This window comes from Thamnophis elegans, chromosome 16 (genome assembly GCF_009769535.1).
Source record: "Thamnophis elegans isolate rThaEle1 chromosome 16, rThaEle1.pri, whole genome shotgun sequence".
Lineage (NCBI taxonomy): Eukaryota > Metazoa > Chordata > Lepidosauria > Squamata > Colubridae > Thamnophis > Thamnophis elegans.
The window spans coordinates 34,975,189-35,003,036 of record NC_045556.1 but is presented as its reverse complement, the minus strand read 5'-3'; the positions used below and the strand labels follow the sequence as shown (position 1 = coordinate 35,003,036).

Sequence of the window (27,848 nt, the reverse complement as noted above, 5' to 3'; positions counted from 1 at the left end):
ATAGCCAGGTCTTGACAGCTTTCCTGAAGGCCATGAGAGTGGGTGAGGTCCGGATTTCTGGGGGTAGTTCGTTCCAAAAGGTCGGAGCAGCCACAGAGAAGGCTCTCCTCCGGGGAGCCGCCAGCCGACATTGTCTGGCTGACGGCATCTGAAGGAGGCCCACCCTGTGGGATCTTACCGGCCGTTAGGAGGAGTGTGGCAGTAGGCGGTCTCGCAGGTACGCTGGTCCTAAGCCATGCAGGGCTTTAAAGGTAATAACCAACACCTTGAATTGCATCCGGAGACCAATAGGTAGCCAGTGCAGCTCACGGAGAATAGGTGTGACAATATCGCTCGCGCGGCTGCATTCTGGACTAGTTGCAGTCTCCGAACGCTTTTCAAGGGTTTGTTTGCTGGTTTGTGTGTTCTCCAACACAATCCTCACATCACTTCTCTGAACGCACTCGCTCTCCCAATGGGGAGCTTACCTAACACAATCTGCAACTCCCTTAGGTGTCATGTGGGGTGCATCTCCAAAAGGCATCAACATGTTGGTATGCAGGTCCAAACACCGCCCACCAGCATGCGCAGAAGATGTTGAGAAGAACACTCCCTTTTCCGTATCACCTCCTGTACCATTTATTCCCATCCCCAATACCATGACCTTTCCCTCTCCGTTTCTATGGCAGCCGATAGCAAGTAAGCAAAGCAGAGGCTGAAAGGTGTGCTACTTGGAACTCTGACATCCGGTCCGAAGATGTCTACGGCCATCCTGTGGGACCAATTAGATCCCACAGATTAGGCCTCCTCCGGATACCATCAGCTAGCCAGTCGACTGTCGACCCCCCCGGGGGAGGGCCCTCTCTGTGGCTGCTCCGGCCCTCTGGAATGATCTCCCCGTGGAGATTCGGACCCTCACCACCCTTCTGGCTTTCCGCAAAGCCGTCAAGACCTGGCTGTTCCGGCAGGCCTGGGGCTGATGAGTTCCCAGCCCCACTTGAATTGTTGCGATTGTTGTTTAGTTTTTAACCTGTTTTTTGTATCTGTTTTTGTCTTGTTCGCTTTTTTGTATTTCCCCCTTCCCCATTTGTTTGTTAACCGCCCTGAGTCCCTCGGGAATAGGGCGGCATACAAGTATAATAAACATCCAAAAACATCCATCCATCCTCTCACAGAGGATGACCGGCTCCCCAGCAACAAGCAACTTACCAGTGCATTTCCTTATACATATTACCATACATGGTGGAGTTGCAAAAAGGTTTAAAGCATTTTGGATAAAAATATGGTGGATTATGCAAAATATTTTTAAAAAGAGGATAAAGTTTACCCCTCAGTTATTCTTGTTAGGTATAACTACTGATTGTACTGTTCTAGAGACTAACTTGATTTTGAACCTAACAATGGCAGCGAGACTGTTGGTGGCGCAATACTGGAAGAAGGAAGATTTGCCTACTATTCAAGAATGGACATTAAAAGTAACGAACTTAGCAGAGATGGCTAAAATATCAGCATATCTTAAGGATCATTCAGAAGAGAAATACAAACTGGAGTGGAGAAGATGGATTGACTATATTCAAAATAAATACAGGTCTAAGAAATTCCAGATAGCTTATGACTGAAAAAGAAAGGAATGATATAATTTGTTTATAGTTAGCTTAACAAAAGAGGAGTTAAAGCACAAATGAACGATGAAGCCAAGTTTCTTTTAGTTTATTTTAGAATATGATTGTTATAAATTTATACCCTGTATTTGCTCTGGGAAGTCGGGGGGGGGGAGGTTGGGGGGGATGGGCTCAGGTGGGGAAGGGAGGTAAATATTTGTAAAAGTTTTTTTTAAAAAAATTTCAATTAATTATCGAAGGGCATGATTTGGTATATGATTGGCATGCTTACTTGCTATATAACAAAAAGGTAGATAAGAACTTTAAAAGTCATATTTTAAGGAATGCTCTACTGCGGGTCTGGAAAAAATATCAATACAAATTAAATGATAAGATACCCATGTGGGCAATTCCTAGACACGCAATAGAAAACATATAGTACAAAAACAGGATGTAATTACTTACAGACAGCTTCTTACCTTAGAAAGAGGTGTACTACAATTAAAACCCTTGAATGTACTAAAAGAGGAAAAGGTTTCCAAAAGGAAACCAATCATGGTTTCAGTATGGGCAATTACAGGCCAGATGGAAAAAAGACCAGAAAATTGGTTTTATGCAAGACAAAGATAATTTACTAAAACAAATCAAAAATCAAAGTTCAATGCATATAAAGAGACTATATAATGCATTAATAGAAATGGATTCGGAAACAGAATTAGTTAAAGACTATATGATAAAGTGGGCCCAAAATTATGAAGAACCAATAATGTTGGATACATGGGAAAAGATCTGGGTGAGAAATGTAAAATTTACACAAGCCCAAAACTTGAGAGAAAACTTTTATAAGATGTTTTATAGATGGCATCTAGATCCTAAAAAAACTGGCCTCCATGTATTCGAATTTACAACCTAAATGCTGGAGATGTGATTGTGCTGATGCTACTTACTTTCATATATGGTGGACTTGTAAAAAGGTTAAAGCATTTTGGATAAAAATATGGTGGATTATACAAAATGTTCTTAAAAAAAGGATAAAGTTTACCCCTCAGTTATTTTTGTTAGGTATAATTACTGATTGTACAGTTATAGAGATTAACCTGATTTTGCATTTAACAACCGCAGCTAGACTGTTGGTGGCGCAATACTGGAAGAAGGAAGACTTGCCTACTATTCAAGAATGGACACTGAAAGTAACAAACCTAGCAGAGATGGCTAAAATATCTGCATATCTCAAGGACCACTCAAACGAGAGATATAAACTGGAGTGGAGAAGATGGATTGACTATACTCAAAATAAATATGGGACTAAGAAATTTCAGATAGCTTATGAGTAAAGAAACTAGGAATGATGTAAGTTGTTTAGAGCAAGCCTAGCAAGGAGGAGTTAAAGCTCAAATGAAACATGTTATTAACTTCTTTTTAAGTTTATCTTAGAATGTTTTTGTTAAAGATTTATACCCTGTATTGGTTCTGGGAAGTCGGGGGGGGGGGGAGGTTGGGGGACAGTTGGGGAGGGTGTGTGGGGAGAGAAGCAAATATTTATAAAAGTTTGTTTTTTAAAACTGTCGTTAAAAAAAAATCAATTAATTATGTTCCCATCCCCAATACCATGCCCCCTCCCTCCCCGTTTCTATGGCAGCCGATAGCAAGCAAGCGAAGCAGAGGCTGAAAGGTGTGCTATTAGAAACTCTGACATCCGGTCCGAAGATGTCTACGGACATTGGTCTCACAGAGGATGACCGGTTCCCCAGCAACAAGCTAGTTGCTGTCCTGCTACACATCTCCCAACATCCGATAAGAACCCACAGGCTAGGCCTCCTCCGGGTGCCGTCGACCGGACAATGCCAGCTGGCGACCACTCGGGGGAGAGCCTTTTCTGTAGCTGCTCCGGCTCTGTGGAACGAGCTACCAGCAGAGATCCGGACCCTCCCCACTCTCGTGGCCTTCCAAAAAGCCACCAAAACCTGGCTGTTCCGACAGGCCTGGGGTTGCTGATTTTTAAATCAGGTCCAACCCACAGCTTAGCCAAATGTATGTTGTGTTTTTTAAACTGTTTTTGTTTCTCTCCCCTATGTGTTATTTTATTTTATTTCGTATTTGTAAGCCGCCCGGAGTCCTCCGGGATTGGGCGGCATATAAGCTCATGAAATTGCGAAATTACGAATTGCAAACTTACCAGTGCATTTCCTTATACAACTGGTTCCGTTTGTGGATCCCGTCCCCGTTGATGATATCCCGGTTGCTGTTCGTCAGGACACCCCCGAAATCATAGGGACCTGCAGGGGGCAAAGGGGGGGGGGGTTAAGGACAGCGGCTGGCGTGGCGGTGAGCTAAACACAGAATGCAAAAATTCCCAGGAGAAAGAATTTCGACAGGGGTTGAAAGAGCTTAGAGATGACCAGCTGGAGAACAAACCTTGGGTTGAAACCATCCGTCTTAAGGCCAGGCAGGGTTTGAGAAGCACGGAACTGTTTGGAAGCTTAAGAGGCTGAAAGGGTGAATATGTTATTTGCGACTTACAGAAGTTCATTGAGTGGCCGTTCAAAGTCACAACAGCACTGAAAAAGTGTGACTTACGGCCATTTTTCAGGGCGGGATCCTGGGATCGAAATTTCAGACGCTTACGACGGTTGCAGTGCCCCGGGGTCGTGTGAATGCCGCTCGCAAAGAAAGTCCATGGGGAAGCCAGGTTCATTTAACGCCCGGGTGACTTAAAACGTATCGCCTGCAGCGATTCGCTCAACGGCCGTGGCAGGAAAAGTCGTAAAAATGTGGCAAAATTCACTGTCTCAAAAGCAGAGATTTGGGATTCCATCGTGGCCGTAAGTTAAGGACTGCCTGTATGTTTCGAATAACCACTTTGTTCAGGCCCAACCGAGTTGGGTGGGAAAGACAATTCTATAAATCAGCATTAGATCCTGGTCTACATGCCCCCTTCTCTACTGGTGGGCCTGATTGGGGAGTCCTCACCACCCAGAGATATTGGGGTGATTGCAAAGAGTTGAACATTGGCTTGAAGGCATCTCATCAATCACTCAATGCGCCCTTTTAATGGAGAGCCAAAACCACGTTATCCGTGACGGCTGTTGGTCTTCCATAAATTCAGGAACGACTCAGATCAGATGGATCTTCTGCGTTGGGATATGTTCCTTCATGACTGTCAAGCCATGGCATGATTCATTGGGGTTTTCTTATACACCAAAGTTTGGTGTGAAATACAGTTCTAAATCACGGTCTAAAGAAGCAGAGACCAAGGTGAGCAGAAATTTCTCTAATACTTAGAATAGAATAGAATGACAGAGTTGGAAGGGACCTTGGAGGTCTTCTAGTCCAACTCCCTGCCAAGGCAGGAAAACCTACACCTCTTCAGATAAATGATTATCCAACATCTTCTTAAAAACTTCCAGTGTTGGAGCATTCACAACTTCTGGAGGCAAGTTGTTCCACTGATTAATTGTTCTCACTGTCAAGAAATTCCTCCTTAGTTCTAAGTTGCTTCTCTCCTTGCTTAGTTTCCATCAGTTGCTTCTTGTTCTACCCTCAGGTGCTTTGAAGAATAGCTTGACTCCCTCTTCTTTGTGGCAACCCCTGAAATATTGGAAGTCTGCTATCATGTCTCCCCTACTCCTTTTCATCAAACTAGACATACCCAGTTCCTGCAACCATTCTTCGCATGTTTTTAAGACTTGCGTCTTAAGGTAAAGGTTCCCCTTGCACATATGTGCTCGTCGTTCCCGACTCTAGGGGGCGATGCTCATCTCCATTTCAAAGCCGAAGAGCCAGCGCTGTCCGAAGACATCTCCGTGGTCATGTGGCCGGCATGACTCAACGCCCGAAGGCACACGGAGGACGCTGTTCCCTTCCCACCAAAGGTGGTCCCTATTTTTCTACTTGCATTTTTTACCTGCTTTCGAACTGCTAGGTTGGCAGAAGCTGGGACAAGTCACGGGAGCTCCCTCCGTTACGCGGCGCTAGGGATTCGAACCGCCAAACTGCCAACCATTCTGAACGACAAACTCAGAGTCTTAAGCCTTTTGGGGTCTTAAGAGATGAGAAATGGCACCTACAGCTTCGGGTGGCCTTGAGCTACAGTTCTCATTCTTCTGAAGAGTCCCACAAGGTGGACATCTCAAAAGCTTTCCCAAAGTTAGAGGCAGAGAGTACCAATAATCAGAGATAGGACCTCACAAAACATAGACAACGGGAGAACAGGACAGAAGAACAGAGTTGGGAGGGACCTTGGAGGTCATCTAGCCCAATCCCTTGCTCGAAGCAGGAGACAAAACCGACCCAGCACAAAACTACACACCGCAAATCCCGTTAGCAGCTTTTCCAAAGCTATTTTGGGGAGGACGGGACCCACAACCTTTTAACACCTTATCGTTTTATAGGGTTTTGGGTTGGGAGAAATGAGCGGGGAGGAGAAGACTCTGGAAAAGTTGATGATCCATGCAAGGAAGGTGTAACAAAGCATGCGTTTTCATAAAGGAATGCAAAAATCTCAAAACGGATGGAATGAAGGTGGGTGCCACATCAATGTCCAGGGAGGGGGAGGTGGTGGTGGTCTCTTGGTTGGGGGGTGGGCAGACCTGATTCCTCCATATCCCAATTTCCTCCAAGGATTCAGCAGCAATAATTTTTTTTAAAAAAAAAGGGTGGTGGGGGGAAGGAGGAGGAGGAGGAGCTGGGAGAGGGAGGGTTAAGCCACAGATAGTCCTTTGACTAAGGAAGGACACAAGAAGTGAGGATTGGAGGAGGGGAAAGTACCAAGGTCATGAGAAAGGCTTGAATTGTCATGACCAGCAAGGAAACAGCCGCCACGTCACCCCAAGACCAGGTTGGAAAGCTGTTAGAAGGTCTGGTTTCCCCCCACCCAAAAAAACCCCAGGCCAGGTAAAGCAGAAAAACATCTGAATTTTGGACCCTTCCCAGGCTAGGTGGTACGATCCACAATAATCCATCAGAGCATCTCTGCTTCATCACTCTCTACTGGATGTTCTACTGGAAGCTCCGGAGCTGTCAGGCTTCCGAAAGATGCCCTAATTCAGTGGTCTCCAACCTTGGCAACTTTAAGACCTGTGGACTTCAACTCCCAGAGTTCCTCAGCCAGCAAAGCTGGCTGAGGAACTCTGGGAGTTGAAGTCCACAGGTCTTAAAGTTGCCAAGGTTGGAGACCCCTGCCCTAATTGATTCATGAGCCTCGAGCCAAGTTTCAAAAGAAAGCCAGTCATTTATGAGGAGCTCTCGCTGGCTTCTACAAACCCTTCTCCTCCACGTGGACACGTCCATGGTTGACATGACCCATCGGTGGTAGGGTGAGAAGACTTCCAGTGGGGGGGGTCTTTATCCCCAACAAAAGGGAGTATGTTCAAACTGGAAAGGACCAGCATGAGGCCACACTCTTCTGGACTCTGAATGGTACGGCCCAAAGAGTTGGAAGACCCCCCCAATGGAGGAGAACCTCAGCTTCTCCAGAGATCAGGCTTAGGGTGAGGGTGGAGGCTGCCTTGCCGTCCTTGGACCATAAAGAGAATTCAAGCCCTGTTCACGACAGGGAGCATTCCTTTATTTGTACCTTCACTATCCGAACGACCTGAAGGGAAGACCCCGGTGGCTGACAAGTAGATCAACAGCACGCTATTGGCAGGCAGCTCCTGAAAGAGAGACCAGAAGAGAGAGAGAGGGGAGGGAGGAAGGGAGAAAGGAAGGAAAGGAGGGAGGGAATGGAAGAGGGAGGAAGGAAGGGGAAGAGAGAGTGAGGTGGGAGGGAAGATGGAAAGAGAGAAGGAAGGAAGGAAGGAAGGAAGAAGGGAGGAAAGAGAGGTGGAAGGAAGGATGGAATGAAAAGGAAGGAAGGTTCATTGCCATACCAAGATTGGAAAGAAAACAGGGTGAGAGGGAGGGAAGGAAGGAATGGAGGGAGGAAGGAAAGAAGGAAGGAAGGGGGAAGGAAGGGAAGAGAGGGAAGAGAGGTGGGTGGAAGGAAGGAAGGAAAAGGAAAGAAGGAAGGAAGGTTGATTGCCATACCAAGATTGGAAAGAGGGAGGGAGGGAAGGAAAGGAAGGGGGAAGGGAGGGAGGAAAGAGAGGTGGAAGGAAGGAAAGAAAGAAGGAAGGGTTGATTGCCATACCAAGATTGGAAAGAAGGAGGGAGGGAAGGAAAGAAGGAAGGGGGAAGGGAGGGAGGGAGGAAAGAGAGGTGGAAGGAAGGAAAGAAAAAAGGGTTGATTGCCATACCAAGATTGGAAAGAGGGAGGGAAGGAAGGAAGGAAGGAAGGAAGGGGGAAGGGAGGGAGGAAAGGGAGGTGGAAGGAAAGAAGGAAGGAAGGAAGGAAGGAAGGAAGGAAGGGTTGATTGCCATACCAAGATGGGAAAGAGAATAGGGAGAGAGGGAGGAAAGAGAGGTGGAAGGAAGGAAAGAAAGAAGGAAGGAAGGTTGATTGCCATACCAAGATTGGAAAGAGGGAGGGAGGGAGGGAAGGAAGGAAGGAAGGAAGGAAGGAAGGAAGGAAGGTTGATTGCCATACCAAGATTGAAAAGAGTGTTTGGTGGGAGGGAGGGAGGGAAGGAAGGAAGGAAGGGGGAAGGGAGGGAGGAAAGAGAGGTAGAAGGAAGGAAGGAAGGAAGAGAGGAAGGAAGGAAGGAAGGAAGGAAGGTTGATTGCCATACCAAGATGAGAAAGAGAATAGGGAGGGAGGGAGGGGAAGGAAGTCAGGAAGATGTATTTGGGAAGAGAGACATATTTGAAGATCTGTTGTCACAGGTTAACCCAAACCCAAACAGATAAATCTAGGGGAGAACAAACTACCTCAATCCCCCCTCCCTCCAAGCAAATTCCCTCAAGTCAAAAGAATCCTTGCTGTAAAACCCTCCTGGGGTCTATTTGTATCCACGGAGGGAAATATTTGAAGCTCAGCGTTGAACTGTGGGGTGGGGGTGGGGAGTTCCTTGGTCCTCCCTGAGCTTGGTGGTTTTCTAGCAGACGTTTCATGACCCAACTAGGTAACGTCTTCATCCTGGCTGTTTCCTATCCAGGGTCACCATCGCCTTCTCTGAACCCCACTTATTGACCTCCCTGATTGCTGCCTCCAGTAGGGGGAAGAGGTGAGGTTTAACCTCCCGTCGGAAGCTGGGACCGGCCTCGCCTCTGCTTCACCAACCTTAAATGATGCCGCAAGGAAGGTATACAGCTGGCTGAAAGTTGGCTTGTACAACAGGTATTTGTGAGGGTTTTCTCTCCTGGCTGGCTTTTCGGTGCTCTCCTGCGGAAGACAGAAAGGCCCCTCCTTAAAGAAGTTCCACGTTGTTGGTTGCCCCCTCCCAAAGACAGAAGAGACTTGGATTTCTTTGATCCGGCTTGGCGTTGCCTACAGAAACCGTGGTTTCTTCTTTGTGGTTTCTTGGGTTAAACAAACGCCCAACTCACATATAGGATACGACCCACAACATTAAAAAAAAAGAGAGAGAGAGATAAAACCCCCACCCCACATGGCAACAGCAAAACCCTCAAATCAACCCCTTGATCATCTCCAGCAGGGACCAAAACAGCACTCAGAAAAATCACATATTTGGGGACTTTTGGGAAAGAGAAAGAGAGATAGAAAGGAGGGAGGGAGGTGAGAGGAAGGAAGAAGGGAGGAAGAAGGAAGGGGAAGGAGGGAGGAATAGAGGGAGGGAAAGAGGAAGAAGTAAGTGGAAGGAGGGAGAAGAAGGGAGGGAGGAAAGAGAGAGAGAGGAAAGGAAGGAGGAAGAAGGAAGGGAGAGAGGGAAGAAAAGAGGGAGGCAGGAAAAGAGGGAGGCAGTGAGAAAGTTGGGAGGCAGGAAGAAGTAAGGGGAAGGAGGGAGAGGAAGGGAGGGAGGGGAGAGAGAGAGGGGAAGGAAGGAGAAAGGAAAGGAGGAAGGAAGGAAATAAAAGAGGGAGGGAGGAAGGAAAGAGAGGAAGGGAGGGAGGGAGAGGAAGGAAGAAGTAAGAGGAAGGAGGGAGAGGAAGGGAGGGAGGAGAGAGAGGAAGGAAGGAGAAAGGAAAGAAGAAAATAAAAGAGGGAGGGAGGAGAGAGAGGAAGAGAGGGAGGGAGGGAGAGGAAAGAAGAAGTAAGTGGAAGGAGGGAGGGTGGGAGGGAAAAAACATTTGGGGATCCTGCTGTCACTTTTATTGTGTTCGCCTCCAAAAGAGCAAAATCCAATGGCTCCATTCAGCATCCAGAAGACCTAAACTCAATGTATCCCCCCCCCCCCCCCCCCCACACACACGCAAGTTACTGAATCTCTCTGGGAATTCTGGGCTGGCCTCGCTCTCTTTCGCCCCCAGCTCTGAGCATCCCTGGAGGCATCAATCGGACCAAGACAGGATGCTTGGGAGAGGAATACCTGCCAGCCTCCGGATTTTAGTGATTTAGTGATTTATTGACATTTGTAGGCCGCCCTTTTCCCTGAGGGGACTCAGGGCGGCTCACATAAATCAGGGAAGGGGAAATGCAGACAATAACAAAGACACATATACTAAAAGCAATAACCAACATGCATTCATCATTCGGGAGGGGCAACTATCTTCATCCCCAGGCCTGACGGGCTAGCCAGTTCTTCAAGGCTGTGCGGAAGGCCTGGACAGTGGTGAGGGTACGAATCTCCACGGGGAGCTCGTTCCAAAGGGTCGGGGCAACTACTGAGAAGGCCCTCCTCCTTGTAGTTGCCAGCCGACACTGGCTGGCCGATGGAATGCGGAGGAGGCCCAATCTGTGTGATCTTATTGGTCGCAGGGAGGTAATTGGCAGGAGGCGGTCTCTCAAGTATCCAGATCCACTACCATGTAGGGCTTTATGGGTGATTAACAGCACCTTGAGCACGGATGAGGCCTCTAAAGCCCTCTGCTGCACCGCCGACCCCGCAATTCAAATGGAAAGCCAAAAAGCGTGACAATATTCCACGGAGGACTTGCCTGCAGCCCCGGCTTGTTCATCTGCGTAGCCAGGTTCATGGGCTCCCTCTCCAACGCCTGCAGCATCCGGAACATGTCGATTGTCAGTTCACTAAACTTCACCTACCAAAGAACCAGAGGGCATTTTACACCAGGCGGTTAACGCTTTGCGCCCTGAAAATCAGCTATGCTGCTTGAGACGTTAAAGGGAAAAGATTCCCCTCGCCTATCTATGCTAGTCGTTCCCAACTCTAGGGGGCGGTGCTCACCTCCGTTTCAAAGCCGAAGAGCCAGCGCTGTCCGAAGACGTCTCCGTGGTCATGTGGCCGGCATGACTCAACTCCCGAAGGCGCACGGAACGCTGTTCCCTTCCCACCAAAGGTGGTCCCTATTTTTCTACTTGCATTTTTTACGTGCTTTCGAACTGCTAAGTGGGGCAGAAGCTGGGACAAGGAATGAGAGCTCACTCCGTTACGCGGCACTAGGGATTCGAACTGCCGACCTTCCTGATCGACAAGCTCAGCGTCTTAGCCACTGAGCCACCGCGTTCCCTTGAGCTTGAGATGTTGCCCTCCCCACAAAATGTGGGACGGTTCAGGTCGACCGGCAGAAAACAGGAGAAGAGCATCTGAGCGCCGTGTCCCAAAGCTGTTTCTTCACAAAAAAGGCAACCGGACTTTGTTTTTCTCCGGAAGACGTTTTGCTTCCCCAGAACTGAAGAAGCCTCCTTGGATGAGAAGCGAAACCTCTTCAAAGAAAAAAAGGAGGAAAGTCCAGTTGCCTTTTGAAAACGCACCTTTGGGGCAACTGTGACCTCCCGGACGGCTGAGAATCGCCACAGCTGAGGAAACGTCTAAAAAGCCAAAAGGTTGGCGGGACAGAAAGATAGATAGCCCTTGATTTACAACCATTTATTTAGTGACCAAAGTTACAACGGCACCAATGGTGGGTTCCGGATTCTGTTCCAACCGGTACGTCCATGCGTCATACTTGCCTGCGACGCTTCCACAAGCTTCCAGCTGTTCAGCGGAGCGTCGCACAGGCGTTATAGGCACCGTGCGCATAAGCGCCAAAGGCTTAAAGGACAGGTAAGGAGCTCAGGTGGGCGGGTGGGCCCGCTGGAGCACCGTACCGGTACCCGGTGCTCCGGGCAGGCTCCGGTACGCCCATACCAGGGTGTACTGCCTACAACCCACCATTGAACGGCACTGAGGAAAAATGACTGACGGAGTTTTTTCGCAACGCTGCAGCTTCCTCCTCACAGTCACGTGATCCAAATTCGGTCAAAAGGCCGGGTCAGAAGGCCACAAGTGGGGATCACATGACCCCATCAGAAATACGAGCCGGTGGCCAAGACTCCGAATTTGGGTCAAATGAACTGCCGGGGGGGGGGGGGGAATGGGACGCTGCAACGGTTGTTCAGTGTGGAAAATGGTCCTGTCCCTTTTTTTTTCAACTTCAAACGGTCACTAAATGGAACGGTTGTAAGTCGAGGACTGGGTATAGACCAGCCAACGTCCACTCCGTCACGGCGACATGCAGCAACATACGCAGGCACCGGGGGGGGGGGAGAAACCCACCTGATTGTTGCAATTGCCAATAATGAGGGCGTCAGCCAGCATTAACTGCCCCACAATCATGCCTTGTTCCAGCAGGGGGGCTCCAGTTTCAGACAGGCGGTTGGACAGGATGACCAGGGTGTTGTCATCGTTCAAGACCATGACTGGGTCTGCCTAGAAAGAAGACCGAGATGGTGAAAAGCCTGAAGGACCAATCCCAACAGATTAATTTTAAGAGATAAGATATGAGAGAGGGGAGGGGGAGGGGGAGAGGCAGAGCCTGGGACGTCCATCAGCTCTCAGATGGAGAGTCAACCGCCCTCAGGTCTGGAAGTGGCTGATGAGGAAGAGGAGGAACAGCTAGGCCCAGTGGCTGACGCTCGGATGCAAAAGAAGGCAGAGGAGAGGAGAGCAGTGGAAATCTATGGGCCGGTCCTTGGGACGGAAGAGCCACTGCTGCTAGCGAAGCCCCACCCTAATTCTGGAGATAAAAGGCAGGGGGTGGAAATGAATAGATGTGGCAGAGGAGAGGAGAGCAGTGGAAATCTATGGGCCGGTCCTTGGGACGGAAGAGCCACTGCTGCTAGTGAAGCCCCATTCTAGTTCTGGCAGTGGGCATATTTTTAAGATCCAACCAACCAAGCCAGGTTTTTCATTTCGCCCGCTGAGAAAAAGAAATTCTTGACAAAGCACATCCCCCCAAAAAAGAACCCTCCGTTTGTTTTCTTTACCCGACAGATCAGAATGATAGGATCGGGGGGGGGGGGGGACGCCAGCCGATTCGGGGTCTGGATGAGCAGAATTTTTGTTTAAAAAAAAACAAAACCCAACGACGACAGTGGTTGGGATCTCTGTAGATCTTACCTCAATGAACGCGGCCACTTCTTGTAGGACAAGGTTCCACTCGACTTGATCTTCGGTGTTGAAACGGTGGGTGTAATCTTCGATCTCATCCGATAGTTCCTAGGGAAAGAAACAGATGTTCCTCACAAAGGTCTTCTTTAAAACCGCCACCAGCTACAAGCAGGCTCCGGAGGCTTTCCTTGAGCTTCCGGGAGGGCGAAAATGGCCTTCCTTGGGCTCCAGAAATAGGCCCATTCCCGGACTTCCTAGAGACCTGTTTTTCGCCCTCCCAGAGCCTCCACGCGGGTCCAGCACTTACCTGGCATGCTGATTTTTCAGTAACCTTCCCCTGGAGTGTGGAGGGAATGGGGATTTTGCAGTATCCTTCCCCTGGAGTGGGGAGGGAATGGGGATTTTGCAGTAACCTTCCCCTGGAGTGGGAAGGGAATGGGGATTTTGCAATATCCTTCCCCTGGAGTGGGGTGGGAATGGGGATTTTGCAGTATCCTTCCCCTGGAGTGGGAAGGGAATGGGGATTTTGCAGTAACCTTCCCCTGGAGTGGGAAGGGAATGGAGATTTTGCAGTATCCTTCCCCTGGAGTGGGGAGGGAATGGTGATTTTGCAGTATCCTTCCCCTGGAGTGGGGAGGGAATAGGGATTTTGCAGTATCCTTCCCCTGGAGTGGAGAGGGAATGGGGATTTTGCAGTATCCTTCCCCTGGAGTGGGGAGGGAATAGGGATTTTGCAGTATCCTTCCCCTGGAGTGGGGAGGGAATGGGGATTTTGCAGTATCCTTCTCCTGGAGTGGAGAGGGAATGGGGATTTTGCAGTATCCTTCCCCTGGAGTGGGGTGGGAATGGGGATTTTGCAGTATCCTTCCCCTGGAGTGGGGAGGGAATAGGGATTTTGCAGTATCCTTCCCCTGGAGTGGGGAGGGAATAGGGATTTTGCAGTATCCTTCCCCTGGAGTGGAGAGGGAATGGGGATTTTGCAGTATCCTTCCCCTGGAGTGGGGTGGGAATGGGGATTTTGCAGTATCCTTCCCCTGGAGTGGGGCGGGAATAGGGATTTTGTAGTATCCTTCCCCTGGAGTGGAGAAGGAATGGGGATTTTGCAGTATCCTTCCCCTGGAGTGGGGTGGGAATGGGGATTTCGCAATAGCCCTCCCCCTGGAGTGGGGAGGGGATGTGGATTTTGCAGTAGCCTTCCCCTACTATGCCCACAGAACCGGTAGTAAAAAAAATTTGAATCCCACCCCTGGCTACAACCCTCAGTGTCACACCAAGAGGAGACTCACCTTGACAAGATCCTTGACCACAACCATTTTGTTGAGTAAGAGGCAAACCACGATAAACCGGGCGTAATAACGTAGTTTCTTAACAACCAGCTCAGGCCTGGTGAAAAGTGGAAAGCAGATGGGGAAGAACCACTCAGTGAAAAGAAAATCTCTTGCTTCTTGAGCAGATTGGTTTTTATTATTATTATTTTTAATATTAAACATAAACATTCAATGTCTATATGAACAGTGTGTTGTTTTTCAGAAATAGTAATAATACATTAATATTCAAAAGATTAATGACAATCACATAATACTAATAATATTTGCTGATTCATTTTAATAAATCTTCAATCTAGTTAATCATTTCCTTAGGCTTTTAAGTTTCTAACTTCTGTTTCTGCCGGTTAGCCATCAATAGAACACATCCCACGTTAAAAAGTATTCGGTTTCTTCCTTCTCCTTAACTTTGAATGTTAGTCTATCCATTCCTGCACATTCTACCCCATTTCCCTGAAAACAAGACCTCCCCGGGTAATAAGCCCAATGGAGCTTTTAAGCGCATGCGCTAAAATAAGCCCTCCCCTGAGAATACGACCTCCCTGAAAATATTCGACACAGCAGCAGCCAGGAGGTGACCACGCTTGCTGCCTCCTGCACCTCAAAAATAATAAGATTTCCCCCAAAATAAGGCCAAGCGCTTATTTCAGGGGTCAAAAGAAAATAAGACCCTGTCTTATTTTCGGAGAAATATGGAAATGTTTTTTTAAATAACGTTTTCATCTATAGGGGTCTCTTCATTTTCCCATTGTTGTGCTAACACAATTCTAGCTGCCATTAAAACATGCAAAATTAAATATGTATTCCATTTATTATTATTTTTTTTTGGTAGAATACCCAACAAAAATATATCTGGCTTTAGATCTATATGTTACTTTGTTAGTTATTCCAACTATGGGTGTATTTTTGTCCAATATTAAAATTTCTGCCATTTATCTAACTATAGTATAACCAAAATTTTTGGCCCATCCTATCGTTTCCTTTACTTGCTCTTCTTCCATTTTAATGCTCAGTAGGTAGGACTCCCTGGAGAAGAGCCTAATGCTGGGAACGATGGAGGGCAAAAAAAGAAAGAGGCGACAAAGAATGAGGTGGAAGAAGAAGAAGAAGGAGGAGGAGGAGGAGGAGGGGGGGGGGGGCGGCCTGGATGGAGTCACCGAAGCAGTCAGCGTGAGCTTCAATGGGCTCCAGAGGATGGTAGAGGACAGGAAGGCCTGGAGGAACGTTGTCCATGGGGTCGCGATGGGTCGGACACAACTTCGCAACTAACAACAACAATCAAGGAATGTGAAGCGAGAAAGAGAGAGGGAAGGAATAGTGGAGAAGAGGAGAAAAGAGAAGAAGAGGAAGAAGAGGAAGAAGGAGGATGAGGAGGAGGAGACGGGGGGGGGGCTGGATGGAGTCACCAAAGCAGCCGGCGTGAGCTTAAATGGACTCCAGAGGATGGTGGAGGACAGGAAGGCCTGGAGGAACATTGTCCATGGGGTCGCGATGGGTCGGACACGACTTCACAACTAACAACAAGGTAGTTATAATTTTTTAAAAATTAGTTTTTCATCTGTCCCTGTTAATATCTGATGCAATTCCGTTGGTTCTTTATAAAAACCATACCTTTTAGCCCCTTTCTCATATCTTGATTTTATTGGCACTTGTGGCCACCATGCCAAATCAATCCCTTGACTAATTCAGTTCTTTGCTGAATAGAGGAACGTTAAGTGGCACTATATTTTTCGGTTGACTTTCTTCTCAAATGTCCTACCTGATGATGGTCTCCACAGAGGAGGCAAAGCAAAAAAACCCTGTGGGGAGAAGCCCCAGAGATCCAAACTCAACCGTTGGTGGACCTTCAGAAGTCCGTACCCAGAAGAACTTGTCACACCGCCCTGTCCCCCCAACGAACGGAAACCACAATGACAACGCAACAGTATTGGAGTTGGGTTTTTTTGAGTAATTAAAATAAACTCACAATCCTGACCTGTCTTCCTTGTTGACTTGGGAGTAGTAAGATCTCTGGCGTATTGCAGAATAGAAGGAGAAGGCTTCATTCAGATAGCTGGTTTCAGAGGTGCGAAGGCTGTGAAGAAAAGAGTTGTCAGATCGAGCTCCCTGCTTCCACTTCCAAACGATTTTGAAGGCACAGAAGAGGCTGCACTTCCTGAGAAGGCTCAGGAAGATAAATCTATCTCGGCATCTACTTCTGTCCTACTATCGCAGCACCATCGAGAGTGTCCTGACATACGGCATTCTTGCATAGTAGGGGAGCAGCTCTGCAGCGGACAAAAAAGGCTCTCCGGAGAATCATTTAAACTGCCCAGAATATCATCGGGCTCCAGCAACCAGCCCTGGACGACATCTTCGCATCTCGCGCTGTTTGAGAAAGTTCCGTAACATTCTCTTTGTTATAAAGTTTTTTTATTTTTTCATTTTCATAACATATAATCACATGTACACTATTATATAGCCAAAACCGTATTGTATTATTAAATGTTTACATCGATTCACCTTAACATCAACTCCCAAAAATAATTATTGGCTCTTCTGCTCTCCATACACCATATTTGTAGCTTACCCATCACTTGCTTCTCCCTCTCTCCTCCCCCTACCTTCCTTTCTTCCCTCTGTCATCCTTCCCTTCTCTACTTCCGCTTCCTCTCTCCTTCTCCTCTCTCACCTTTCCACTTCTCCTTTCTCTCCTCCTCTTCTCCCCTCTGCCCTCTCTCCTATCCCTCTCTTCTTCCCTCTCTCTCCTCTACTTCCCACTTCATCTCATTTACTTGGTGTATTTCAGCTTCTGAGCAAGCTCCGTTTTATATTGATGGTATTTATAATTCCTTTTCAATGTACACATTTAATTTTAACATGTATTCCCCTCCTTTAAAAAAAAAATAGAACAAAAAAGTATACATATATAGTAATTGAGCTTTTAACACCACCACCACCACCAGCCTAATTTTGACCGAGATGTAGACCTGGTTACATTTCCCAGCTATTCTCATCATTATCTTTATATAATTATACATCCTTACATGAATAACATTCTCTTCCCACCCTGCTTACCATCTTTTTAGACTGTTGCCTTCTGGCAGAAGATACAGAACAATTAAAACTCGGACCACATGTCTTCTAAATAGCTTTTATCCCAGAGCTATCATTGCACACAACAATGAACTAAAGGACCACCATCAGTGATCTGTTGGATAGCACAACTTAGTCCGTTGTGTGGATGCTTTAGGGGTGGGGAATTCTTTTGTGTGTGTGTGTGTGTGTGTGTGTGTATTTGGAGATTGTTATGTGTGTTGGGCCTGGTCTCTGGGTGTTATGTGAATTTCGTTGTTCGTGTATACTGTGTATATACGTACAATAACAATAAAGTAAATAACGTAATTTATTCTCCAGACGCAATCCTCACTGAGATTATTACTACTATTCCTTTCTATTCTGATCAGTTAAGAGAAGAACAGACTTGGAAGGGACCTTGGACGTCTTCTAGTCCAACCTTATGTTCATTAACTCTACTCCATTCTGGACAAATAGCTGTCCAGTCTCTTCTTAAAAACCTCCAGTGATCCCCTGGCCCTTCTTTTCATAATAGACCTACCCAGTTCCTGCAACCGTTCTTCATATGTTTTAGCCCCCAGTCCCCTAATCATCTTTGTTGCGCTTCTCTGCACTCTTTCTAGAGTCTCCACATATTTTCTACATCGTGGTGACCAAAATTGGATGCCGTATTCCAAGTGTGGCCTTACCAAGGCCTTATAAAGTGGTATTAACACTTCACATGATCTTGATTCCATCCCTCTGTTGATGCAGCCTAGAACTGTGTTGGCTTTTTTGGCAGCTGCTGCACACGGCTGGCTCCTATTTAAATGGTTGTCCACTAGGACTCCAAGATCCCTTTCACAGTCGCTCCTATTGAGCCAGGTGCCACCTATACTATACCTGGCCATTTCGTTTTCTTTGCCTAAATGTAGAACCTGACTCTTATTCTTTTGTAAAAGGGGAATTCCTGCTTTTGTTAGTTTTGCCTTCTGCCCCAACCTTCCTTTTCGAGCATGTAGTTACTTACTAGTAGTGGTAATAAAGCTGCCCAATCTTGGAGGCGATCTCTCCGATCTGCCAGCGCTTCAGGCCGTACCGATTGTCCAGAACTTGTCTTCATTGGTGACCCCCAAAAAAAGGAAACCGCAAGTAAGACTTATCTTATCAACCGTTGTACTTTAGTCTTTCAGATTTCACTTCCGAAAACAACAGAATAACAGTGACAAAATTGGAAGGAACCTTGGAGGTCTTCTAGTCCAACACCCTGCTCAGGCAGGAAACCCTACACCACTTCAGACAAATGGTTGTCCAACATCTTCTTCAAAACTTCCAGTGTTGGAGCATTCACAACTTCTGGAGGCAAATTCTGTTCCACCGATTAATTGTTCTAACTGTCAGGAGATTTCTCCTTAGTTCTAAGTTGCTTCTCTCCTTGATTAATTTGCATCCATGGATTCTTGTCCTGCCTTCAGGTGTTTTGGAGAATAGCTTGACTCCCTCTTCTTTGGGGCAGCCCCTGAGATATTGGAAGACTGCTATCGTGTCTCCCCTAGTCCTTCTTTTCATTAAACTAGATATAATGCATTGCAGCAACAGTTTTTATATATTTTAGCCTCCAGTCCCCAGTAAAGTATCACTGAGGGTGTTACCTAGTTTGGATAATGAAATATCTGCAAGAAAGCCGCCTGGAGAGAGCACCAAGGATCCCAAAATCCCCCACTTCCTCCTCCCCCCTGCCCTTCTAGCACTGATGATGTTCCCTAGTTGGGCCATGAAAGGTCTGCAAGAAAACCACCAAGCTCAGAGAGCACCAAGGACTCCGCAGTCATCTTCCTCCTCCTCCTCCTCCTCCCTACCACTGATAACATTACCTAGTTGAGTAATGAAACGTCTGCAAGAAAACCACCAAGCTCAGAGAGCACCAAGGACTCCACAGTTCTCCTCCTCCTCCTTTCCCATCTTCTTCTTCCTCTTCCTCCTCCTCTCACACCCCACCCCCTTCTAGCACCTCGGTTCGCCCACATAACACCTATCCTCCACGAGCTGCGCTGGCTACCTGTTGATCTCCGGGTGCGCTTCAAGGTGCTACTTACCACCTATAAAGCCCTTCATGGTAGTGGATCTAGGTACTTGAGAGACCGCCTCCTGCCAATTACCTCCTCACGACCCATTAGATCGCATAGATTGGGCCTCCTCCGAGTTCCATCTGCCAGTCAGTGTCGACTGGCAACTACGCGGAGGAGAGCCTTTTCAGTTGCAGCTCCGACCCTTTGGAACGATCTCCCCGTGGAGATTCGTACCCTCACCACCCTCCAGACCTTCCGCACAGCCCTCAAGACCTGGTTATCCCGTCAGGCCTGGGGTTAAAGATTATATTCCATCCCCGCCCGAATGTTGAATGAATGTTGCTTTACTCTTTTAATTATGTATTGTCCTATATGTCTTTGTATGTTTCCCCTTCCTATATAAGTTGTAAGCCGCCCTGAGTCCCCTCAGGAAAAGGGCGGCCTATAAATAAACTTAACTACAACTACAACTACAACTAGCACTGATGATGTTCCCTAGTTGGGTCATGAAACACGTCTGCCAGAAAACCTCCAAGGTCAACAACCAAGGACGCCACACTTCAACCCTGAGCTACACATATCTTCCTTGGTTGGATTTCGCTGTTCTGAGACTCTCGTTTTCTGCTTCGATGAGCTTGGAAAGGCAGCTTAGCCCAACTGCCAATTGGGAGAAGATCTCTCCTCCCTTGGACACACACAATTATTGTGTCTCAGTTTCCTGCCATTTTCTGTCCACTGAAAAATCCCGTGATTGAGTAGATATAGCCCTTGAGAGGATTTTGGGTGTATGGTCCAGCGGTGCAGTAACCTAGAGGTGGGAGCTCTCACCTCACCATCAGGAGGCTGTGAGTTCAATCCTAGGTAGAGGCGGATATTTCTCTCTCTCTCTCTCTCTCTCTCTCTCTCTCTCCCTCCCTCCCTCCCTCCCTCCCTCCCTCCCTCCCTCTCCCTCTCCCTCCCTCCCTCACTCACTCACTCTCTCTCTCACTCACTCACTCTCACTCTCTCTCTCTGGGCACAATGAGGATATATCTGCCGAACAAAACTCCATACTGGCAACAGGGATGGCATCTGGCCATTCAAACACTCTTGCTAGCTCCAGTTGCCCAGAATGCACCCCGAGGCAAGGGATTATGGGGCTCGTTCAAAGAGGATGATGATGAAGAGGATGGAGAGGATTTTCGGCCTGCTTGGGGAGAAAGCCAAGCGTTGGAAACCGTTCTTTCTTACCGATGTTGCTGCTGGAACTTCCAGAGTTTGGTGTAAACATCAAAGGTTCTGCCGAAGTAAGATTGCCATTGCTTCTGCCCATACTGGGGCAAATCTCTGTTTAATCATAAAAAGTATTTATTTTCCATTTTCATAGCATATAATCACATGTATACTATTACATAGTCAATATCAAGTTATATTATTAAGTACTTACATCAATTCATCTTACCATCAACTACCAAAGGAAAAAACAACAACAATCAGTTATTGGCTCTTCTGCTCTCCATACACCATATTTATACCTTATCCAACACTTTCTTCCCCCTCTCTCCTCCCCCTTTCTACATTCTGTCTTCCCTCCATCATTTTCTACTCTACTTCCCCTTCCTTTCTCCTTCTCCTCTCTCCCCTTACCACTCCTCCTTATAGACCTCATCTTCCCCCTTCACCCTCTCTGCTATCCCTCTCTTCCTATCTTTCTTCTCTCCTCTGCTTCCCACTCTTCCTCTAATTCACTTGGTGTATTTCAGCTTCTGAGCAAACTCCCTTTTGTGTTGATGGTATTTATAATTCCATTTCAATATACATAAAAAAGAAAAAATAGCAGTATCAAATCTCTGTTAAGATAGCAAATTTAAAAAAAAACAACTCAGTTTCTCCACCAGGGAGAAGAGGAGAAGCGACAGCTGGAGGGACATAATCAGAGACGCTTCATTGATATTAGTTTTTTCCCCACGCCTTATAGAATCTAGAGTAGCAGGGTTGGAAGCAGAGGTGAAAGGCTCCGAAGTCTACTACCACTTTGCTACCAGTTTGCTTTGCGTCCATGCACAGTGCAGTCACTATTGAAGAAGAATTAAGGAGCCTTTTCTGAGTCTGAAAAGGTAAGTAGAACAGCAGTGGGGGGAGGGAACCGTTGTGCGCGGGCGATTTAGATCCGCTAGAAAGCAGGATTTTCCCGCAGCACAGCTGATCGTCAGAACCTTTTTTTAAACTTTTTTTTTTAGCATTTTTTTTTTACTACCGTCGGAACCTTTTTAAAAAAAACTTTTTTTAGATTTTTTTTTTTTTTACTACTACCGGTTAAATGCTAAAAAAAAAAAGTAAAAAAAAAAAGTTCCGATGATCAGCTGTGCGGCAACTGGCTGTGCCGCGTGTTTTCTAGCGAATATAAATCATGTGGCACAGCCAATTGTCCCACAGCTGATCGTGGGAACGACCGGTAGTAAAAATATGCTTTAAAAAAGTTTAGATAGATGGATATAGATAGATAGATAGATAGATAGATAGATAGATAGATAGATAGATAGATAGATAGATAGATAGATAGGGAGAGCTAGCTATAGATGATATATAGATATAGATATAGATATAGATATAGATATAGATTTAGAGAGAGAGAGAGAGAGAGAGAGAGAGCGCTAGCTATAGATGATATATATAGAGATAGAGATATAGATTTTATTTTATATATATGTATGTATGTATGTATGGAGAGAGAGAGAGAGAGAGAGCGCTAGCTATAGATGATATATAGAGATAGAGATATAGATTTTATTTTATATATATATATATATATATATATGTATGTATGTATGTATGTATAATGTATGTAGATAGATAGATAGATAGATAGATAGAGCTATAGATGATATAGATATATAGAGATAGAGATAGAGAGATAGAGATAGAGATGATAGATAGATAGCTACAGAGAGAGAGAGAGAGAGAGAGAGCTATAGATGATATAGATATATATATATATATATATAGAGAGAGAGAGATAGAGATAGATAGATAGATAGATAGATAGATAGATAGATAGATAGATAGATAGATAGATAGATAGATAATATAGAGAGCGGGAGAGAGGGAGGGAGGGAGAGAGAGAGAATTGTGTATAAAGGTTTATAAAGAGAAGCGAAATAATATTTACATGTACAGGTATGATGACGTAATAATGTTGATATAATGACTGTAAGGTGTTGTAGAAGGAAAATAACAATCACAATAACAACAACAATAATAATAATAGTTTCTGTAGCGCAGCTCGCTCTACAGGTGTGCAACGTGACAAAAAAACAACAACACCTGAACCGACTGACCTTAAGCCATTGAAAAGCTGTTTCGATTTATCCAGCAGGTAACAGAAATCCGTGACTGTTTTCCTCTCCCCCTGAGGAATGTCGTCGTCTATCCCACACGTTGACATGTTTTCCGTTCAAGATAAACTCCGGCCTGGGGGGGTGTGTGTGAAATAAAATAGAGAGATTTACAATCTACAGGTCAACTTAACGGCCACAATTAAGCCCCAAATTTAAAGGGAGGCATCTGTGAAGCGAGCTTTGCCCCGTTTTACGACTTTTCTCGGTGCGGTGGCGGTTAAGCAAGTTGCTGTGGTTCTTAAGTTAGCAACCCGATTGTTAAGTGCATCGTGTTTCCCCGTTGACTTGGCTTGTCAGAAGGTCGCAAAAGGGGAGCACATGTCCTCAGACAAACTGCAGTGGTCATAAGTATGAACCAGTAGCCAAGCGTCGTGAATTGTGATCCCATGGAAATGCTGGAAAAAAAACGCAACTGAAAAACTGGCCTTACGTCCCATTTTTTCAGTGCCGTCGTAACTTTGGACAGTCACTAAATGAACTGTGGTAAGTCAAGGACTCCCTGTATATATATTAGTCAACCGTCCCAGTTGGTTAGAAAGCCAAAGAAACTCGTGAGACAGACAGACGGACAGACAGAAACCTTTACTGAAGATTCCACAGGATCAGAGAAGAATAGCAATAGCAACAGCAGTTAGACTTATATACTGCTTCATAGGCCTTTCAGCCCTCTCTAAGCGGTTTACAGAGTCAGCATATTGCCCCAACAACAATCCGGGTCCTCATTTTACCCACCTCAGAAGGATGGAAGGCTGAGTTAACCTTGAGCCGGTGAGATTTGAACTGCCGAACTGCAGTTAGTAGTCAGCTGAAGTGGCCTGCAGTACTGCACTCTAAAGAAAAACCTGTTCTAACAATTTCGCGCGAAAACAGCGTAGCAAAACCTTCCCTTTTCCCTGCTGGACCTCCCATTGTCCATGGTCCACCAGGTCTGCCTCGGACTTCGCCATAATAAAAGAAAACATGGAATAATTGAATAATGACAGACTGTAACTTTATATAAATATATACCGTGTTTCCCCGAAAATAAGACAGGGTCTTATTTTCTTTTGACTCCTAAAATAAGCGCTTGGCCTTATTTTCGGGGAGGTCTTATTATTTTTGAGGTGCAAGAGGAGGCGAGCGTGGTCACCTCCTGGCTGCCGCTGTGTTGCGGTATTTTCGGGGAGGGCTTATTTTAACGCATGCGCTCCAAAGCCCATTTGGGCTTATTATCCGGGAGGTCTTATTTTTGGGAAAACAGGGTACTAACCATTAGAAAGTTGGTTGAAAGCAATAACTATGACTTTCTAATACGTTTGTATTAGAAGGTATGATACTCACTGTACATGTATGGATACGCTTGTAAAAAATAAATGTAAAAAAAAAGTTTGGCGGGGGGGAAAAAAGAAATATAAAGGGGAACGAGTTCAGGAACTGATTCCACAGACACATTCAGATGTCGGTGGCTTCCCCATCTGTCACCAGCATTAAGATAATCATGACAGCTCAGGATTATGAAATTATGGATGCCATGTTTCTGGACCGGTGGAAAGAAGGAATATTCGGCAGCAAAGATTTTTTTTTTCAAAAGCCCAGCATTTTAAAAGGGTAAAAAGGAAGGGCCCTATGATGCCACCATCATCTCTTAAACATTTGTTTAAAAGGCCTCTGTGTTGCCAAACACATTTTAGCTCCTCTCTAGCTTTCTTTGACATCCCACCCTGGAAAAAAAAAAAACCTCCCAGCTGTACGTTACATTTTCCCCCCTGCAAACATGTCCCTTGCCTGTCACCCAGAATATATTCTAGTGACTGTGATGGATTTCTTCAGGCCAAACCATTGCCTGGCTGCAGAGTTTTCACCCAGGGTGGGTTGAGATGAGAAATCACTCCTCCTCCAAAAAAGGGAACAGCAAAGGTGGGATTAATGGGGAAAGATAAGGAGGGGAAATTGGGGAATTAATAATTCCCCAAAACAATAGAATTAAAAAGGAGAAAAAAGGTTGGAAAGAAAAAAATATAGAAATTACAAGAACAAGAAAAAAGCTATCCGAATGAGTGGAGGGAGGGAGAATGTAAAGCATTTCCATGACTATTATCAAATTGACATGGAAAAGGGAGGGAGAATTCCATGCATACCTTCAACCAGAGTCTGATCTCAGATTTCTACAGCAGGCACTTGAGGTGCACGAAAGTTCAAGTCCGCACCTCCTTGGTGGATGTGATTTATGATACAGACTGAGGGGAGGGGAGACACAGGGATAAAGTTCAGATACCATTAACCGGAAATCAGATTCAATTTCGGCCCCGCAGAAGAACATGCCAAAATGTTCCTCCTAATAAAGGACTGGATTTCTTTCGAACTTTGTCTCGAGGCTCGTAAATTAATTAGGGCAACTTTTGGAAACTGAGAAATGAAGTTCTTGAGAGACTAAAGAGAAAATGGTTGAAAGGAAGAAAGAAGGGAAAGGATTGACTAGTAGAATAGAATGAAATTTGGTAAATATAGCCAATGTTATATAGCTAATAGGATGGGAGGGAAATAACTGGATACGATCAATTGTGGATAATTAACTAAGTGAATCATTTACTGTATAAATAGCAATAACAATAGCAGTTAGACTTATATACCGCTTCATAGGGCTCTCAGCCCTCTCTAAGCAGTTTACAGAGTCAGCATATCGCCCCCACAGTCTGGGTCCTCATTTCACCCACCTCGGAAGGATGGAAGGCTGAGTCAACCTTGAGCCGGTGAGATTTGAACCGCCAAACTGCAGATAGCAGTCAGCTGAAGTGGCCTGCAGTACTGCACTCTAACCACTGCGCCAAATTTGAGGACATATGTTAACAAGAGTAAAACAGAATAATAGATGGAAATGATATGTTAAATTTGATTAACACGGAGAGGCAAAAAAAATGATATTGTTTATATATTAAGAATATAAGCTGGAAGATATGGAAAGAAAATAAAATGACTGAAACGTAAAATGACTGAAACGTTTGCCCTCAAACTAGTCTTGTTTAATCTAGTCTAATGGCCCAAGGAATCCCCATTCTCATTCAGCCTCCTGGATCTTCATGCCCCGAAAGGTGAAGACAAGATGGAAAAACCCCACAGGATTCGAGTGAGCAAGTAAACAAGGTACGAGGTATGGAAGAGGAAACAGATGGAGAAAGAGAAAGGCAGGATAGACAGGACTGGAAAATGAGCAAGCTGAGAAAATGCCAATCTGGCTTCAGATGGATAACAGCAAATTTGAGGAGTGGGAAGGAGAGAATAGAGAAAAGCAGACAAGCTAAAAATACCCAGAGGCACCCAGGGAAGTGGGAGAATGATGAAGAAAAAAAAAAAGGTAGAAAGGATTTCTAAAAAAATAGCACGGAGGAACGATTTTGCAGAGCGATGGTTAAAGAAAGACGCAGAACTGCATCAGGGACTGCATTTAAGACCCATTAGCAGCAAACGGTTTGATTTACAGTTGGAAGCTCGTTTGCACACGAGGGATTACAGGGCTGTTTTTGTTTTTTTTTAAAGGCAAGGAATTAATTTTTAAAAAAGCATTTCCTCCTGTCTTTACAACGTCAAACTTTAAAAACTGGAGGTTTTTTTTTTAAGGAAGAGATTGGACAGCCCTTTGTCTGGAAGGAAGGAAGGAAGGAAGGAAGGAAAAGGAAGGAAGGAGTGAGAGTAAATGGAAGGGAGGGAGGGAAAGGAGAGGAGAGGAGAAGAGGAAGGAAGGAAGGAAGGAGTAAGGCTAAATGGAAGGGAGGGAAAGGAAAGGACGAAGAAAAAGAAAGGGAAGGAATGAGAGTAAATGGGAAGGAGGGAGGGAAAGGAGACGAGGAAGGAAAGGAAGGAAGGAAGGAAGGAAGGGAGTGAGAATAAATGAAAGAGAGCAGGGAAAGGAGAGGACAGGAGGAAGGAAGGAAGGAAGAAGAAGAAGGGAACTAGTGAGAGTAAATGGCAGGGAGGGAGGGGAAGGAGAGAAGAGGAAGGGAGGAAGGGAGGAAGGAAGGAAGGAAATGAGTAAGATTAAATGGAAGGGAGAGGGAAAGAAGAGGACGAAGAAAAAGAAAGAGAAGGAATGAGAGTAAATGGGAAGGAGGGAGGGAAAGGAGAGGAGGAAGGAAAGAAGGAAGGAAAGGAGAGAATAAATGAAAGGGAGGGGGGAAGGAGAGGACAGGAAGGAAGAAGGAAGGAAGGAAAAAGAAGGGAAGGAGTGAGAGTAAATGGCAGGGAGGGAGGGGAAGGAGAGAAGAGGAAGGAAGGAAGGGAAGGAGTGAGAGTAAATGGAAGGGAAGGAGGGAGGGAAAGAAGAGGAGAGGAGGAAGGAAGGAAGGAAGAAAAAGGAAGGGAAGGAATGAGAATAAATGAAAGGGAGGGAGGGGAGGAGGGAGAGAAGAAGGAAGGAAGGAAGGATCTTTTGGCTATTATTTTTTCAAAAGCCTTACATAAATCGGAACAATAACATTCTCCCACGTTTGTCCCCACAGATCAGCAGATACACAGATTAGCTCCGACCCGCCAGGGACAGAGAGTTCTCTAATTGCTATTAACAAGCAATTAGGGTTTAAAGGCAGGGGAAGGCCACATGGGTTGATCGGGGGGGGGGGGGCGCACCAGGTTCTGCCCACTACACCAAGGGCCGCACTCCGACCCTGATGCCGGGAGCGCAGATTTGAACCCTCCTGCCTTAATGGAAAGGGAAGCTCCATTCAGAAATGATGCCTTTCAAAGCGTTTGAACTACGCAGGTGTGGATGGATGGATGGCCCCGACCTCCTAGCCACGTTTTAAATGGGAAAGAGATTTGAAATGGCTTGGCCAGCAATAAAACACACAGAATATAGTATAACAGAGCTGGAAGGGACCTTGGAGGTCTTCTAGTCCAGCCCCCTGCTCAAGCAGGAGATCCTGTACCATTTCAGACCAGTGACTGTCCAGTCTCATCTTCAAAACCTCCAGTAATGAAGCACCCACAACTTCTGCTTCCCTTGAATTCAAAATAACAGAATAACAGAATTGGAAGGGACCTTGGAGGTCTTCTAGTCCAGCCCCCTGCTCAAGCAGGAGATCCTATACCAGGGATGGCTAACCTTTTTTCTCCTTGTGTGCCGAATTCTATTCTATTCTATTCCTAATTTCTATTCTATTCT

The 27,848-nt window shown here is 45.9% G+C and overlaps 1 protein-coding gene across 1 annotated transcript in view; it reads right to left on the bottom strand.

Annotated features, from left to right (window-relative positions):
* SCAI (suppressor of cancer cell invasion) overlaps window positions 1-27,848 on the bottom strand; it is a 65,091-nt gene that overhangs the window by 18,078 nt on the left and 19,165 nt on the right. Inside the window, 11 exon segments of the mRNA XM_032232385.1 lie at window positions 3,757-3,856; window positions 7,156-7,234; window positions 8,740-8,841; window positions 10,515-10,616; window positions 12,074-12,226; window positions 12,917-13,015; window positions 14,194-14,290; window positions 16,208-16,306; window positions 18,299-18,385; window positions 20,568-20,663; window positions 22,655-22,787. Coding sequence (XP_032088276.1) covers window positions 3,757-3,856; window positions 7,156-7,234; window positions 8,740-8,841; window positions 10,515-10,616; window positions 12,074-12,226; window positions 12,917-13,015; window positions 14,194-14,290; window positions 16,208-16,306; window positions 18,299-18,385; window positions 20,568-20,663; window positions 22,655-22,761 — 1,121 coding nt within the window. The 5' untranslated portion in view covers window positions 22,762-22,787.